The sequence below is a fragment of the Aethalodelphis obliquidens genome, unplaced genomic scaffold (assembly GCF_003676395.1).
Source record: "Aethalodelphis obliquidens isolate GAN/ISIS:26980383/991018 unplaced genomic scaffold, ASM367639v1 scaffold16, whole genome shotgun sequence".
Lineage (NCBI taxonomy): Eukaryota > Metazoa > Chordata > Mammalia > Artiodactyla > Delphinidae > Aethalodelphis > Aethalodelphis obliquidens.
The window spans coordinates 26,477,028-26,495,161 of record NW_020837960.1 but is presented as its reverse complement, the minus strand read 5'-3'; the positions used below and the strand labels follow the sequence as shown (position 1 = coordinate 26,495,161).

Sequence of the window (18,134 nt, the reverse complement as noted above, 5' to 3'; positions counted from 1 at the left end):
ATCCAAGCTTGGTTGGAGAGAGCAGCAGTAGTTTCACCAGTATGGGCCTGGCTGGAAAAAAACAACAGGTTAGCTGTCAGAGGGGGTGGACTTGATTTGTGGGAGAGATGAAAACCCACAGGTATGTCAGCTAAAATTTGGGTAGGAAACAAACAAGAAAAACCTGCATCTTCACTGGCCTGAGGTTGCAGTCTCAGTTATGGTGAAGGGATTATTGGTCAGAAGTTTAATACCTAATACCCTGGAAATAAGAGAGCATAGTAGGGCTAGAGAAGCTGGCTACAATTCTCTGGTCCACTGGGAAACTATGTGTGTGCACATGGGACCGTGGATGAAAGTAATTAACAAGCTAAGGCATGTTTGAAAACCCACTGAAGCTCTGAACGTCCTTTCCAATCCACACACAGATTGAAGCTTTATGGGCTTGAGACGTTTGAGCACAATCTCTGCCTATATGACAAACTAACTACTGAGTTATTCAGGCACAGGAGTGACTTCTAGAAAGTCATCCTAAAGAATAAAAATAAGAGCTAAAACTTGAGAAACTAGCAGCCACACACTCTAGGGAAAAAGATTCCACAGTGTAAGTTCAGGCAAATTAGTTTTTAAAAAAGAGTAGTAAACAGATTTGTGAGTTGCTATAATACATTATTTAAAAATAACCAGTTTCCAATCAATGACTGTGAAACATGCAAAGAAACATTGAACTCAGGGGAAAAATGTAGTCAACGGAAATGGACTCTGATCAACAGAAACAGACTCTGAATGGGACCAGATGTTGGGTTTGACAAAGACTTCAAAGCAGCTAATAAAAAAAAAAAACTATATTCACAGAATTAAAGGAAACTGTAGTCAAAGGAAAATATGATTACGTTAACGCAACAAATGGCAAGTCTTAATAGAACGATAGAAACTATGATAAAGAACCAAATGAAAATTCTATAGTTGTAAAACCCAATAAGAGAAATGAGAAATTATCTAAAGGGACATAACGGTAGATTTGAGATGGCAAAAGAAACAATCAGTAAATTTGAAGGCCAATCAATAGAAATTACCTAATCCAAAGAACAGAGAAAAGACCGGAGAAAAATGAACACAGCCTCAAAGACAAGTGGTAAAACAAAGTATACCAACATACATTTAATGGGGGTCCTTTTTAAAAAGAGAAGGGAGAGAGAAAGGGACAAAAACAATTTTTTTTGAAGAAATACATTTTCTCAAAAACGTAATGAGAAACAATCTATTGATCTGAGAAACTCAACAAGGCCCAAGTAGGATAATCAGGAAAAGAATCACACATGAACATGTTATAGTCAAATCATTGAAAAACGATGACAAAGGGAAAATCGTAAAAGCAACAAAAAACCTAATGAAAATGGAAATTAAAATGTTACTGGCTGATTTCTCATTAGAACTAAGAGGCCTGAAGGCAGAAAGAAAAAGGAAAGTTAACCAGAAATTCTATATCCAGTAAAACTATCCTTCCCAAATGGAAGCGGAAATAAAGACATTCCGAGATAAACAAAAAGTGAGAGAATTCTTTGCTAACAGACCTTCCCTTAAAAAAACTAAAGAAAATTCTACGGGCTGAAAGAAAATGGCACCATGTGGTACCTGGAATATATAGGAAGGAATTAAGTACACTGGAAAGACTATGTATATACATGTTTGTGTGTATATATACACATATGTGTGTATATAAGAGGAAAAAATGTGCGTATGAACATAAAATATATGGATGTGTATATATACAGATATTTTTCTCTTAATTTCTTTCAGAAGATTGTTTAAAACAATATAACTCTATATTGTTGACTTTATAACATAGATAAATGCAATATATATGATGACAGTGGAACAAAGGCAGGGGAAAGAAGTGGAGCTTCACTGGGGCAAGGTTAATTTTGTTGGAGTTAAGTCAGTGTTAACCCGATAAGTTAAAGATACATGTTATCCCTAGAGAAACCTTTAAGAAAGTAACTTTTTTGATGTTTCAGCTATATTTTTAAAGAGACTTAAATGTACACTAAAAGATTTTAATAAAGAAGGGCAATAAAGGAGGAACAGATGGACAAAAAAGATGTATTAAAAAATGGCATATACACTACAGAAAAACTGTAGAGGTTGCTCAAAAAATTAAATATAGGACCATATGCTGCAGCAATACCACATCCTGGAATATAGCAAAAGGAAATAAAAACAAGGTATCAAAAAAACAAAAACAATGGCATATAACATGGCAAATGGCTAATGAAAATACAGCTATATCAAGTGTTACATTAAATATGAATGGACTGAATACCCCAGTCAAAGGGCAGAGATTGTCAGACTGGATAAAAAGCATGATTTGTCTATATGTTGTCTATAAGAGTCAAGTATACTTTAGATTCATAGACACAAACAGGTTGACTATAAAAGGAAAAGATATACCATGCAAACAGTTGATCACAGAGAGGAATGTAAATTGGTGCAACCACTATGGAGGACAATATGGAGGTTCCTTAAAAAACTAAATATAGAGTTACCATATGATCCTGCAGTCCCACTCCTGGGCATATATCCAGAGAAAACCATGATTTGAAAAGATACATGCACCCGAATGTTCACTGCAGCACTATTTACAATAGCCAAGACAGGGAAGCAACCTAAATGTCCATCAACAGAGGAATGGATAAAGAAGATGTGATACATATACACAATGGAATATTACTCAGCCACAGAAAAGAATGAAATAATGCCATTTTCAGCAACATGGATGGACCTAGAGGTTATCATATTAAGTCCGATAAAGACAAAAATCATATGACACTACTTGTATGTGGAATCTAAAAAAATGATATAAATGAACTTATTTACAAAACAGAAATAGACTCTCAGACATAGTTACCAAAAGAGATAGTGGGGGTTGGGGGATAAATTAGGAGTTTGGTGTTTATTTTATATATAGTAGTGTGTATATGTAAACAACAACGACCTACCGTATGTAGCTCAGGGAACTATATTCAGTATCTTGTAATCTATAATGGAAAGAATATATATATATATATATATAAAAAATATATATTTCACATATATATTCAGATTTTATATATATATATATATAACCTGAATCACTTTGCTGTTGTACACCTGAAACTAACACAACATTGTAAATTAACTATACTTCAATTTAAAAATTTAAATTAAAAAGATACTGTGTAAACAGTTGATCACAGAGAGCTTGAGTGGCTATAGTAATATTAAAAACAATAGATTTTAAGAACAGAAATATTACTAGACAGGAAGTGGGCCATTTCATGACAAAGGTCAATACATCAAGAGAATAAAACAATTATAAATGTATATATACAGCTAACAACAGATCTTCAAATTACATGAAACATAAAGGGACAGAATTGAAAAGAGAAATAGACAAGTATTAACTACGTGACCTGTCACATATAAAGTATTTCACCGACAACAACAGAATGAACATTCTTTACAAATGTATATAGAACATTCTCCAGGATAGGCCATATGCTAAGTCATAAAACAAGACTCACCTCCCAGAACAATGGAATGAAATTAGAAATCGAGAAAAAAAATTGGGGAAATTCCCCCAATATTTGGAAATTAAACAACACACTTTGAAATAACCCATGGGTCAAAAAATAAATCATAAGGAAAATTAGAAAATACCTTCAATGGAATGAAAATGAAAACACAACATATCAAAAACTTTGAGTGCAGCTATATAGTGGTTAGAAGGAAATTTACAGTTTTAAACATGTTAGAAAGGAATAAAGATATTAAATCAATAATCTAAGTTTCTACATTGAGAAGCAAAAGAATATCAAATCTGAACTATGTGGAATAAAAGAAATACTAAAGATCAGAGCACAAATCAATGAAATAGAAAACAGAAAAATAGAGAAAATCAATTAAGCCAAAAATTAGCTCTAATTTGGTAAACCTTTAGCTAGCTTGACCAAGAGAAAGAGAAGACAAAAATTGCCAAAATCAGAAATGAAGGAGGGGCATCATTATATGCCCTACCACAATTATGCCAACAAATTAGACAATTTAAATGAAATGGAGATAGACGTTTCTCCAAAATAGACATACAGATTGCCAACAAACACATGAAAAGAGGCTCAACATCACTAATCATTAGAGAAATGCAAATCAAAACCACAGTGAGGTATCGCCTCACACCCGTCAGAATGGCCATCATCAAAAAATTTACAAACAATAAATGCTGGAGAGGGTGTGGAGAAAAGGGGACCCTCTTGCACAGTTGGTGGGAATGTAAATAGATACAGCCGCTATGGAGGACAGTGGGGGGGGGTTCCTTAAAAAACTGAAAATAGCACACTACCATATGACCCAGCAATCCCACTACTGGGCATATACCCTGAGAAAACCATAATTCAAAAAGAGATGTGTACCACAATGTTCATTGCAGCACTATTTACAATAGCCAGGACGTGGAAGCAACCTAAATGTCCATCAAAAGACGAATGGATAAAGAAGATGTGGCACATATATACAATGGAATATTACTCAGCCATAGAAAGAAACGAAATTGAGTTATTTGTAGTGAGCTGGGTGGACCTAGAGTCTGTCATACAGAGTGAAGTTAAGTCAGAGAAAACAAATACTGTATGCTAATGCACATGTATGCAATCTAAAAAAACGGTACTGATGAACCTAGCGGCAGGGCAGGAATAAAGACACAGATGTAGAGAACAGACTTGAGGACACAGGAGGGTAAGGGGAATATGGGACGAAGTGAGAGAGTAGCATTGACATATATACACTACCAAATGTAAAAAGGATGGCTAGTAGGAAGCTGCTGCATAGCACAGGGAGATCAGCTCCGTGCTTTGGGACCACCTAGAGGGGTGGGATAGGGAGGGTGGGAGGGAGGCTCAAAAGGGAGGGGGTATGGGGATATATGTATACATATAGCTGATTCACTTTGTTATACAGCAGAAACTAACACAGCATTGTAAAGCAATTATACTCCAATAAAGCTACTAAAAAAATTTTTTTAATGATGAATTGAAAAATAAATAAATGAAACGGAGAAATTTCTAGATTACACTTTTTAAGCAAGGCTCTTTCTCAAGAAGAAATAGAAAATGTATTTAAACTTATATACATTGATGAAGTTGAATTAGAGAAGCAAGAATGCTTCCTAACTCAGTTTATGAGGCCAACATTAACCTAAAATGTCAGAGATGTACATTGTATCCCTAGAGCAAGCACTAAGAAAATCACTAAAACAAAAAAAATAGCTAAAAAGTTAACGAATTAAAATGGTACATTACAGAAGTAAAGGACAGGCCAGTGTTACTCTTGAACATAGATGCAAAAGTCCATAATAAAATATTAGCAAACTGAGTCCAGCAATATATTAAAATTGTTGCTTGTTTTTCACACTTAAAAATGAACTGTTGGAGATACAAACAGATGTAACACAGGAAAAAATAAATCCATGATATTTCTGCCTTTATTAATGCAGATTCCAGAAGTGATTAATTGCCTCTCAGGAGTCACCTCTGCAAGTGACGAGCTGGATTATTAAGCATTAGAATGTGCTAATCATTTCTGATAAATGAGGTCATGGAAAAGAACAAGACAAAACTAGAAGAGTAAAATGCATACAAAGAGGCATCTGTGATGCTGAGAAGTCTATAATCAACCTCTGTGCCCAAAATGCCAAAAAGGAAATCCCAGACAGGCAGGGTCAGTGTGAGGAACGAGGACTTGGGAGCAGAGGCGGAGCAGGGTGGGAAGCTGTACACACGGAAAGAGCACTGGCTTAAACTGCATGAGAGGGACAGAAATTGGGCAAAATGTAAACCTTCTTATGTGTAAAGATTACAGCACACTGAACAGTGTAACATGGAGATTGATTGTATTTTAGACACACTTTTTTTTTTTTTTACAGCTGTACCTGAGGTATGATTTACATACCATACACAATTCACACACAGTAATGGTGTGAATGGTACGTTGAAAAATTTTAGCAAATTTCCAGAGCTAGGCAACCACAAACCCGGTTTTAAAACACTAGGATCATGCCCCCCAAATTCCCTTGTGTGAATCTGCACTCATTCCCCACCCCCATTCGCAGACCCAGAACACCACTGATTTGCTTTGTCTCCAAAGTGTTTCCTTTTCTAGGCTCTCCCTACTCGGAAGGACACATGCCTAATTCCAAGTTAGAGCAGCGGACAGGCAGTGGGAACGCCCAAAATTCCTTGCCCCGCCTCGCCACACAACCATGTATGGCCAAAGTTTCTTTAGACCTGGGAAATAAGTTTTTCTGCCTCTTTGCAGAAGTCATAATAGTAACTTAAATGACTTACCAAGGAAAACTTTTCACACTTATTACCACGGTTGAGGAATATCCCAGAGGCATGACTGTGGAACCTAGAAGCAAAAAGCGATGCACTGGGGATACAAAAGTAATTGGAGATGCAGAAACAAAGAGCCTACACTTAGAGGGAAGATTTTCGTGGAAAAGATTTTCCTTCTTGCTTTTAGATTCCCATAACCAAACATCAGATATTGAAGGAGAGCAATCATTTCATGCATTGAAATGCTATCCTGAAGCACAATTGTTTTCGATGAGTGAGAGAGCGGGATTCTCTGTTCTTCCTGCAGGCTCGGCCTGTGGATTACCCTAAGGACTACCTGTCTCACCAAGTTCCCATATCGTTCCACAAGCACTGGAACATCGATCCCGTGAAGGTCTATTTCACATGGTTGGCACCCAGTGAGGAAGACAGAGCCAGGCAGGAGACACGAAAAGGCTTTAAAGAAGAGTTATAAAGCATGGTGGCCCGTGGGCACAGGCAGGACACAGAAGCAGAGACTGGCATTGTCCTGCTGTGCTGGATCACACTGCTTACGTGCGACATGCAGCATCGGAAGCTTCCTGACTTTCGGTGGACGTTATTATACGGTAATTTTTGAGTTGAGGGTGGGGAAGGAGTCATAGGGAAAACAGAGAGTTTTGTTTTCTGGGGAAGATCACTTCCTTTAGCATTATGCAGTTATTGCGATACACAATGATTACGGTGTATCTTTCAAGCTGTAAAACAGCTTTATTTCTGTCATAGAAAAATAAATGGTACCAGAATTTTCCTTCCTGTCCTGTCTCTTCATTATAATGAAAGTTTCAGCTGGGCATGAGTCTGGAGAGACGTGATTGTGTTACTATATACATAAAATAAAGAAGAGGGAAGGTCTCTTGATCTGGATATTACAATGGGGTGAACTTTTTAACCGTATTATTTTTTCTGCGGTACGCGGGCCTCTCACTGTTGTGGCCTCTCCCGTTGCGGAGCGCAGGCTCAGCGGCCACGGCTCACAGGCCCAGCCGCTCCGCAGCATGTGGGATCTTCCCGGACTGGGGCACGAACCCGCGTCCCCTGCATCGGCGGGTGGACTCTCAACCACTGCGCCACCAGGGAAGCCCTTAACCGTATTACTGATGATCGAAATTATTTCCTGGTAACTCAGTAGGAAGACTGCTGTGTTAAGGATCATTCATAAAACGTCATAAAAGTCTAGTGATGAAAAATCCCCTGGAGTCTATAATCCGGGTTGTTATGTTTTATCTGGTTTTCTGTTTGTACCTCATAAAAAGAGAAGAATAAGTCTTCTGCGAGAGCTTTCTCCTTCTTTAGAGGTTCATCTGTGTTGTTTCTCCCTGAAGCCCTATCTTTATGACCTACTTGTAACACAAAAGTGTAGTGGCTGCTGCCAGAAGATAATGTTCTCAATATTTAAAAAAAAAAAACGTTGTCATATTTTATTCAAGTCACTGAGCTCTGAGTCTCAGGAAGTGAACTAAATTAATTGTACCTGGTGTCTTCCTCTTATTTTTATTTGTACGTTATATAATGACTCTCTCCAGACTCAGAAGAGACCCCCGGTGTAAGGGAGGCCCGCATGGTGATTTGGCAACTTCCCAGGTTTCTTAAATAATGAAATTTGCAGACAGTATTTTGAAACAGCTCTAATTTCCAAATCATACCTTTAATATACAGTAACTTAATACATTATTAATTTTAAAGCATATTCTGTATTTAACATTTTAACTGTATAATTCAGTTTTCTAGAGGTATTTGCATAACATTTGATATGTCTTAAACTAGTTTTGGTATAGTAAAATACTTTCCTCTTTTTTTTAATAAAAATTGTTATTAATTTTGCCTGTAATGTTTTTATAGCCAAGCACAGGGTTTTAAAGCCATGCCACCAAAAGTATCCATGCGTGTGTTTTTTAACAATACATTTTTCTTGTAGCTTATATGTAACTGATTTCCAAAATGATGCAGTAGTATTTACCATTTTTCCAAACTATCAAATACCAGGACTGTTGTGTTTTCAGTGATAACTGAATACACTGGATTCAATGCTGTGAGGGTGGATTTTGTGGTCCGTCCAAGGAACGGATCCGGGATGATCAGCCGGATAAGAAGCACCCACAGGACGTGTAGATCTGGCCAAGCTATTGCTGGTGACGTCAGTACTGCTGTCATAGCTGGGGTTACTGTCACTGGTAGTCACCTTCATGTCATCTGTAATCATGCTCCTGGAGGGCCTGGCTGCCTAACCCAGTGGAGAAGAGCCTCCAGTTCCTACTCTTGCCTAACACTGTTACACTCAGAAAAAAGTGTACTCGTGATAGGACTGTACTGGCATCCGTACAGGAAGATCCCCGTCATCGCGCTTTCCCTGTGTTACGATGATCAGTGCCTTCTACTGATAACGGAGCACCTTCTCTGGTACTTTTAGGTGTTAGTTATGTTTACTTTTTGGAACGATGTAAGCCTAACCACAAGTAAAAGACCTTTGCCTAAATTTCTCATTTCTCAGATGTATTTATTAGTCCAAGTGGAGCAGGAGTTGGGAGGGCTGTGAGGAAAAGGAATGAACGAAATCAGAGAAAAAAGTTGGCAGCTCAGTAAACAGTTTTTAAAAAGAAAAATAAAAACCTATCCTTTTAAGAGAAAACCATCAGACACTGAAGATATATTTATACAAAGTCTACAAAACCATTATCTATTTTATTATATAATGAACTGGAGATATTTTGGAACTGATTCTCATAGAATTCATAACTTAAGAACCAATTTTGAATCTGTACTTTCCTGGACAGACTCTTTCCTATTCGTATTTTCTTTGCCTTTTAAATAGAAATTTGCTTCAAATGGCTGTTCTTATACTGGGATAGCAACATCAAGGAGGTACAGGTGGAACCACTGGAATGCCGTGTTTGCTTTTAAGCCACTTCTGCTGATACAGCCAAAGCAATTTGTCGGACAGTGTAGGAGTTTTACATCTTTCCGCCAAATTGGAAATCCAGACACAAACACGGCCTTTGTAGGCTGTTTGGGAACACAGAACAATAGCATGCTGGGCTGCAAGTGATGCTGTGCATGGGTATTTAAATATCAGTGCTCCTGGGTTTCTTTAGTGCCCCTGAATACCTTCAGTGCTTCCACATCCATATCATTATAATTGTTTATGTATTTTCCTCAAAAATTAATAACAGAGTAGACATTTGTAAGAATGTTTCTGTTGTCTTCCCTTCATAATCAGAGACGGAACTTCCGTGGACTAAAATGAATCAATGATTCATCCAGCAACTGTTTATTAAACCCCTACTATGTGTCAGACCTTCCAGGATGCCCCTTGTCTCTTCTACTCACCACTCCATCCCTGGCACCTTTGAATGCCTGGCACACAGTAGGTGCTACTGTTTTATGTTCCCAAGCTTTCTATAAGCATGTCACCTGCAAAATGTGCTTTCCCCCTATCTACAGAAAGTGAAGACTTCGTTTCTGGCATCAAGTCTTTGAGCACATGTTTTCACTTTAAAGACACGTATTTCTGGAGGGAGTTGGGGTAGGTACAAGGGAAAAGGACATAAACCGGTAACAAATGAACAAGATGATTTCTAATAATACCTAAAGACACTAAGAACAGGGAGGCAGAACTGGATGGGGGCTGGGGACTAGCTTGGATAGAGTGGTCAGAGAGGGCTGCTAAGAAAGTGATGGTCGAGTGAAGACCCCACTGAATAGACAGAGTCAGGAATGCAGAGATATGTGCGCAGTAACAGCAAACGTGAAGGCTCTAAGCGGGGGACAAATCTGGCATGTCTGAAAAAGCAAGCCTGTGACCGCTTAGCTGTCATCACTGCTATTAGTAAACATCCAGGTGATGTCAAACAGCTGCTACAGCAGTCTGGAGCTCATTGGAGCAGTCGGGCTGGAGTGATAATTCTGGAACTCATCAGCATTTTTAAAGGTTTTGAAAGCCACAAGACTGGACAAGATCGTGCAGGGAGAGAAGGAAGTAGAGTCAGCCTTAGCAGTCAGTGAGGTGGAAGGGACACCGGGGTAGGCAGGGGAGCTGTGTAAGGGAAGCCAAGGAAGGAGTCTTCTGAGAAGCAAATGATCAAGCGTGTCACGTGTTGCCGAGAGGACGGAGAAGTGACAGTGTGACTGAGAGCGTGGAAGTGACCTTGACAAGACTGCTCCCAGTGAGTGGGGCAGGAGGCGGACAGGATGGGAGCTGCGATTGTGGAGAGCGATTATAAACATTTGGGCAGGGGGGATCTATAGTTAATTCCTTCTATGATTTAAAGACAAGGAAACGGGGGGTCTTGGGAGTTTATATTTTAAGATGGAAGATTCTAGGAAACGTCTGTATGAGATGCGAATGGCCTCGTAGACAGGGAGGATGATGAGTGACTGCACTGACGGTCCTGGCAACATGGGATGGAACCCAGAGCCCAGTGGGGGAATCTGACAGGAGGGTCTACTGTCAAATGGGGGGACGGTGTAGGCACAGAGAAAGGTTTTTAGATTTGCTGACGTGAAGATATGGGTGTTTACATCTGATCATTTCTATTAAGTGTGAGACTGTCATTTGCTGGGAGTGTTTGACTTTTTACATGGGTTTGCTTTATGGAAACCGCAACATTAATACTAATAACCACAATGACAACCACTTACATAATGCTTACTATACTTGGCACAATTCCAAGTGTTTCACACATTAAGTTATTTAATCCTCACAATAACCCTCAGAAGTGAGTACTAGTGCTTTCTCCAGTTTATATTGGAGGTAACTGACTAAGTAACCAGCTCAAGGTCACAGAGCTAGTAAGTTTTGAACCCAGACATTTTGGCTCTAGAGTTTGTTCATGTAATCTCTGTGCTCCTTCACCTCTATCAGGAACAATGTTGCCTCTTCCCCAACTGAATGTATATCTAGTTCTGAAACACTATCACAGGTAAAGATCACCAAGAATCCAAGAGTTAATCATGAAGTAACCCTATATAAGAGAGATAAAAGGCAAATATGATTATATATCGAATAAATTATAGAAGCAGTATGTGCTGGGAGGTTAAAAAAGGAAGAAACTAATTGAAACTGAATTTTGAACTTTTGTTCTAGAACTTTGGAAAACAATACCTCTGGTAAGGGTTAAGATCCTAATACACTGTTACAATGTGACCCAGAAGTTCTACTCTGAGGCTATACCCTAGTGAGACACTCATAAGAAGCATAAACAAGAATGTTCACAGCAGCATACACAGTTCAGGAGAGCTGAAAGTTGGAAACAGCCTACATGTCCATTGCTTGAAGGATTAATAAGTTCTGGAATGTCTTTACAATATCACATTATGCTGCGGTTAGTACGAATGAAATACAGCTACATGACACATCTCAATGTTAAGCAAATTTTAAAGTCACAGGACAAAACTTACAATAGGATCTCCTTTATATAATTTAAAACCATGCAAAATTTAAAAATAAACATGTAAAGATACACATCTAAAAAATTAAGGAAAGAGAAGGATAAACACAAAATTCAAGACAGTAGTTACCTCTCCAGGAAAGACAGAGGAATATGCTCTCAGAGAGAGACACAGGGGACTCAAAGCTAATGGTTATTTCCATTTCTTAAACAGGTTGGTGGGTACATGGGTGTTTGTTTTATAGGTATTCTTTATGCCTGATAAATATGTTATGAATATTCCCTGTTCAACATTTAATTTTGATGTAATTAATGTTAATAATGACTTGCTTTAATTAAAGAAAAATGTCTTGTTTAGCACTGACTGTGTGAGTATTAATTTCCTGTGAGTATTAACAGTTGTTCCTGCAACAACTTATCACAACTGGCTGGCTTTCAAAAACCAGAAATAATTACCCTGTGTCCTGCCTGTAGAATTTGGGGAGTCTGTCAGCCTTCTTTCATCTTGTCCTGTTTTTGTCCCTTCTGATTCAATCTGGCAACATTTCTGCTTATATAACAAGCTCAAAAACCTTTTGAATCTCCCGTGTATGTTAAGGGGATTCAGGCTATTAGACAAAGGCTCCTCCACAGATCTTTTCTGATGATGTCATCCCTATTCCCGGCTCCTGCTGAGATGATTGAGGGGCTCCACTGGTCCTCAGGGAACCCTCTGTGTGATGGGAAACTCTAACCTTTCCATCCTTTCAAGGCACTAGCCAATCACTGTCCAGCTACACCTGTGGCTTTCTTTTCGGAATGTGCTTTTCTTTTTCTTTTTTTTTTTTTTTTGCGGTAAGCGGGCCTCTCACTGTTGTGGCCTCTCCCGTTTTGGAGCACAGGCTCCGGACGCGCAGGCCCAGCGGCCATGGCTCACGGGCCCAGCCGCTCCGCGGCATGTGGGATCTTCCCGGACCGGGGCACGAACCTGTGTCCCCTGCATCGGCAGGCGGACTCTCAACCACTGCGCCACCAGGGAAGCCCCGGAATGTGCTTTTCTAATGGTGAATCTCCTAATTTTAGCATCTCTTACCATGTGGATTTGCTGAAATTTTCCCAAATCATCAAGTCCAGGTTCATTTTTCCTTAACAGTTACCTCAATTTATCTCTTTCCTCTCAAATTTTCCCATAAACTACAAGAAGAAACCAGGTTGCACATCCAGTACGTCGCTTGGAAATCTCAGCAAAACATCCAAGTTCACTGCTTATGTGTTCTGCTTTGCGTATAACTATAGGACATAATTCAGACTTCCTGCTAGAAGAATTACTTCCTAGACTTCCTGCTACTGCATAACAAAGGATCCCCTTTCCTCCAGTTTCCAAAAGTATTTTCCTCATTTCTTTCTGGGCCCTCACTGGCAGGGCCTTTAAGGTTCAAATACCTACCAGCATTCTGTTTCTAATGATACGTGTGTTCTCTAAGAAAATACAGGCTTTCTCTCCTCACTCCTTACCTCCTCCTGAGTCCTCACCAGAAGCACCTTTAACATCCACTTCTACCAAAAGTCTGTTTAAGGCAGTGTAGGCTTTTCCTATCATGCATATCAAAAATTCTTCCGGCTTCTCCCCACTACCCAGTTCCAAAGCCACCTGTTACAGAAGCATCTCACTTCCCAGGACCAAAATCTGTCCCTGTGGCTGATGTAACAAGTTACCACAAACTTAGTGGCTTTAAACAACCAAAATTTATTACAGCATCACTGGGCCAAAGCCAGGGTGTTGGCAGGACAGCGTTCCCTCCAGGGGCTCTCGGGGAGAATCCATTCTTTGCCTCTTCCTGCTTCTAGTGGCTGCTGCACCCCTTGGCTGTGGTCACATAACTCCAATTTCCACCCCCGTGGTCACTCTGACTTCTCATCTCATGCCTGTGTATCAAATGCCCCTCTGCCAGCCTCTCGTAAGGATACACGTGACTGCATTAGAGCCCACCTGGATAAGCTAGGATAACCTCCCCATCTCTAGATCCTTTAGTTAATCACATCTGCAAAATTCTTTTTTTTTTTTTCCATATAAAATGACATCGACAAGCTCCAGGGATTAGGATGTGGATATCTGGATATCTTTTGGGGAGGGAGCACCGTTCAGCCTACCAGAGTACGAGTGATTCCTCCCGTTGGCAGACAAGTGGGTGAATCAGGGGGGTCTGAGCATGGCCTGCCTGTTCTTTCTTTCATTCACTCATTCATTCACTTGACATACATGGGGTTTTGTTTGTTTGTTTGTTTTTGCGGTACGCGGGCCTCTCACTGTTGTGGCCTCTCCCGTTGGGGAGCACAGGCTCCGGACGTGCAGGCTCAGCGGCCATGGCTCACGGGCCCAGCCGCTCCGCGGCATGTGGGATGCTCCCGGACTGGGGCACGAACCCGTGTCCCCTGCCTTGGCAGGTGGACTCTCAACCGCTGCGCCACCAGGGGAGCCCGACATACATGTTTTGAGCAACCACCTTGTGCCAGGCATTGTGCTAAACACTGGGCACTCAGTGGTGCCACCTAGATCATCTCATCAGCAAACACACACACACAAATATCAATTTCTTATTTTAAAAAGCTAGTCATTGTTTAGGCAGAGAAGAAATTAGGCTAAAGACCTGCCTGGTATTATTCTGGGCTTCTCTGCCCACCAGTCTGCTGGATATTTTCAGACATTGCGAAATCTAGAATTTCTTTTCACTATTTTACTTTCCTGTTTTATCCCTCCTCCGGGTTTTTACTGATTCCACAACTGGAATTGGGAGTTTATTCTGCTCTTTTATATCGAGGTGTGTGGGATGAGCACTGCGTTAAAAGGTCCTGAGCTGTGGCCTCACTGTGCCACCTTGGGCAGGTCGCGTCATGTCTCTGGGCTTCAGTGTTGTAACGAAATGCAGTTTGAACTTTAAAATGCTATGATTTTACTGTCTAAATATAGGACCTGCATCACTAAATATTCCTGGTGGGTGCTATTTCCACATCTGTGCTCCATCCTGAAAAGACCTTAATCTCAACACTTCAAGGTTCTCTCATTACAATGAATTATCTGCTCAATCTGGAAAATTTTGTCATATTGAGTTTAATCAATTTGAAATAAATCTGGCTTTCATTCATGGATTCAGAAACATAGGACACCTCTGTAATAAAGGTTTTGAGGTTACATCATTTTATGGATACAGAAGTTAACTTTGGCTCATTCAATAAATATTTATTAAGTTCTCTCATGTTTTAAGGTTCTGGAGATGCTATGGTGAGTGAAAGCACACCATTCATTGTTCTTGCAGACTTCATCATCTAGGGCACAGACGGTCATCAAAAACAAGTACTACTACTAATAAAGCATATACTCATAAACTTAAATGCTGACAGAGTTGGGCTTTGATTTGAGATACAGAAATAAAAAAGTTAACCAGGTAAGGGGTCAGAAGGAGAGAATTTTAGGAAGAAGAAACAGCAGATGCAAAGGCTCTGTGGCGGAGGGATTACAGCTGCTTTGAGAAACTGAGAAAAGCTAGTGAGACTGGAATGCTTCAGGATCGCATTTCATGCCCCTCTGTAACTGGCTTTCCTCACTTAATACATCATGGACATCTCACATGCTGTCAATATTCTACAACAACCCCCCCCCCAAGAGTATTCACTGTATGTTTATACAGTAATTCATCTAAGGATTTCTCTATTATTGGTTATTTTGATCAAATAAAAGCCGTTTCCGTGCTTTTAATTTTTGTAAGAGATTAAATTGAAGCAAGAGAAGTAGGATGACCTGGCTTAGACTTAAGGTGGTGATTCTGAGTTAGATTGGTTATGTTGGTCCTATCAGGTAGGTGGGTTGTGGAACTTTAACTGTTTTTCTTATTAAAGGTGTTTGTTTAAAGAAAGTGAAAGGGAAATAATAAAAACTGTGTCTATTGCAACTCCCAACTCTCTTCCTATCTCTCCCTCCCTTTTCCCTTCAGTCTCCTCTCCCTCTCTCTCTCTCTCTCTCTCTCTCTATATATATATATATATATATATATATATATACACACACACACATTTATACATATACATATATATATTGACAGGTTGCAGGGAGAACCTGTCAATATATTTTATATATATAAAATTTTATAGGCTGTAATGCACATCCTAATAGCTAAACCTTGGTACGTGTTCAAGAGTTCAAGATTACTTCTTTAGGCTAAATTCCTACTTACATAAAGGTCTGAAGGCGTCTACTGCATGTTATCAAGGAGGAGTGCTTGAACGAAATGTACCAAGTTAGACTTCCACCAACCCATACGGCTCTTCATATTTCGTAATATTTTTGTCCTTTAGGGGAGCCTTCCTTTTTTGGTATGTTTCTTTTCATTTTGATTTAAATCCACTTATTCCTCTATTACCCTGGAGGAGCCTCAGGTGAAGGACGTCGGCATACTCGTTCTTGTGTCCTTTACAAAAGAGCCCAGCACAGAGCTCGTGCTCAATAAATACGTGTGGAATAGCATTAACCTGCAGGTCAGTCAGCAATGGTTAATACAGGACTGACCATCCTGGACCTTCTGCTCACATGAAACAGATCCTTCTCCACCATCTTGAGCCCACATTTCTGAGTGTCTTTAAAGCACAAACGTCCTTGTGTGGTCAGGAACCTTCCACAGTTCCCCTACCTAGATTACAAATCTCTGGACGTTCGTTCTCTTGGAGTTTGAGAATTCTCTTTGACAAGGTTTTAATTCTGAGCTTGCTTTTAGATAACATGATAATCAATTGAAGCGTTCTGACCACCAGTTATAGCTGTAATCTTTGTTTCTCTGTGTCGACACCAATCACCGATGTCAAAATGACAACAGCACATTCTCTTATCAATTACAGAAGTAAACCTTTCCTTTTTCAGATAATTAATCAATGAAAGTCTTTTTCACAAAGAGCTACTTAATAAAGGCCTTGACTTGATGTGAAAACAACAGTTTGGGGTGAGTAATATGATACTTTGTCATTGTTTAGTTGGAAAAGAACAGGGGCAAACCCAGTTCACAAATGGTGAGTCTGTATACCGCAAAGGCCAAATGATGTCACGGCACCTACGAAAATAGACTTTGCATGTGTGGATATAATTGGCATCGAAGGCAAAGTGGAAGCAATAGCAACAAACCTTGATTTATTGTTGAAAATGGAGTGAATAAGCCATTTCCCTTATTACTGGTTTAAGAGTTTGAATTTTTTTCATTATTCGCATGCAAATGAACTTTAGATAGTTTTCAGATCCCAAGTCCAGCAATAACTGGATTAAATATTCATTTAAATTAGATTTCAATAATGCCACAATAGTAATCTTGTTTTCAAAAGACCAACTTGTTCTAAGAGTGTTGCTATTATAACTATTAGCATTGCTTTTGTTACCTGTTTAATTATCATGAACCAGCAAACAAAGTGTCTGTGGACAGACAAATGAGATTGCAGAATGACCCCAGAGGCTCTCTCCAGGTGGCCGGGTCTGCTGGATACTGTTTGCCCCTTGGATCTATCTCCACCCTTCTTCGTGTCCCGGGAGGCTCACTAGCCCTCTGGCTTCCAGTTTGGGTTAGCCAGTGGGAGACACCTGCAGGAGGCTGGCAGGCGGTGCAGAGAGACGTCTTTTCCCTCTGGCTCCCTCCAGGCTGGGCACCGTGGGGTGGCGCTGCCCTTCTGTTCCTGTTGGACAGCCTCTCCCACGCAGCTCCTCTGCACGTGGTCCAGTAACAGCCCCTCCCGTTGCCCCTTCGGGCCCCTCCAAGTTGCTAGGGTTGAGGTACTGCAAGATTCCTGCTGGTGTCCCGCACACACTGCCCACGCCTTTGCCAACAGTACCTTTCTCAAACTCTTCTCAATTACCCAATTAGAGTGTGAGATCTGTTTCCTGCCAGGGCTCTGACACCCCTGGCAGGGTTGCCAGTGAGTTAGCTGGGACCAGGCGCTCCCTCCCCTCCGCAGGAGATGCTGCAAGTGTGCTCAAGCTTTAACAAGATGCTCTGGGTACTGTTCCCAGCGTGCAACTCCCCTGAGCAGCAGGCGCCCCAGCCCAGGCGGCTCCCCGGCTTGTAAGGCAGCTCTCCTGCCTAAAAGGGAGAGCACCTGCTGGGGGAGGAGGGGAGGGGCAGGCTCCCTGTCCTGGAGCACAGCCTCGAGGTGCTGATGTCCCCAGCTGTGTCCCGGTCAAGCCGAGGTCCCATGCATGGGTGTGTGCCAGAAACCAGGGGAAGACTCACGGGTCTGCGACTCCGTGACTTCCAGCTAGCATCAGTCATTGGTGTCTGGCTGAGCTCTTTTGATACGTCTTGAGGTTATTAATAATATTTTGCACTATACGGTTATTGAAGTTAGAATGCAG

General features: G+C 40.4%; 1 protein-coding gene across 4 annotated transcripts in view; it reads left to right on the top strand.

The window, feature by feature from the left end:
* Positions 1-7,137, top strand: part of B3GLCT (beta 3-glucosyltransferase) — a 108,389-nt gene extending 101,252 nt beyond the window's left edge. For all 4 annotated transcript variants that reach the window (XM_027116562.1, XM_027116561.1, XM_027116560.1 and 1 more), the window contains one exon: positions 6,655-7,137. In XM_027116562.1, coding sequence (XP_026972363.1) covers positions 6,655-6,822 — 168 coding nt within the window. In that variant the 3' untranslated portion in view covers positions 6,823-7,137. The remainder of the gene's footprint in view (positions 1-6,654) is intronic.
* The last annotated feature ends 10,997 nt before the right edge of the window (positions 7,138-18,134 follow it).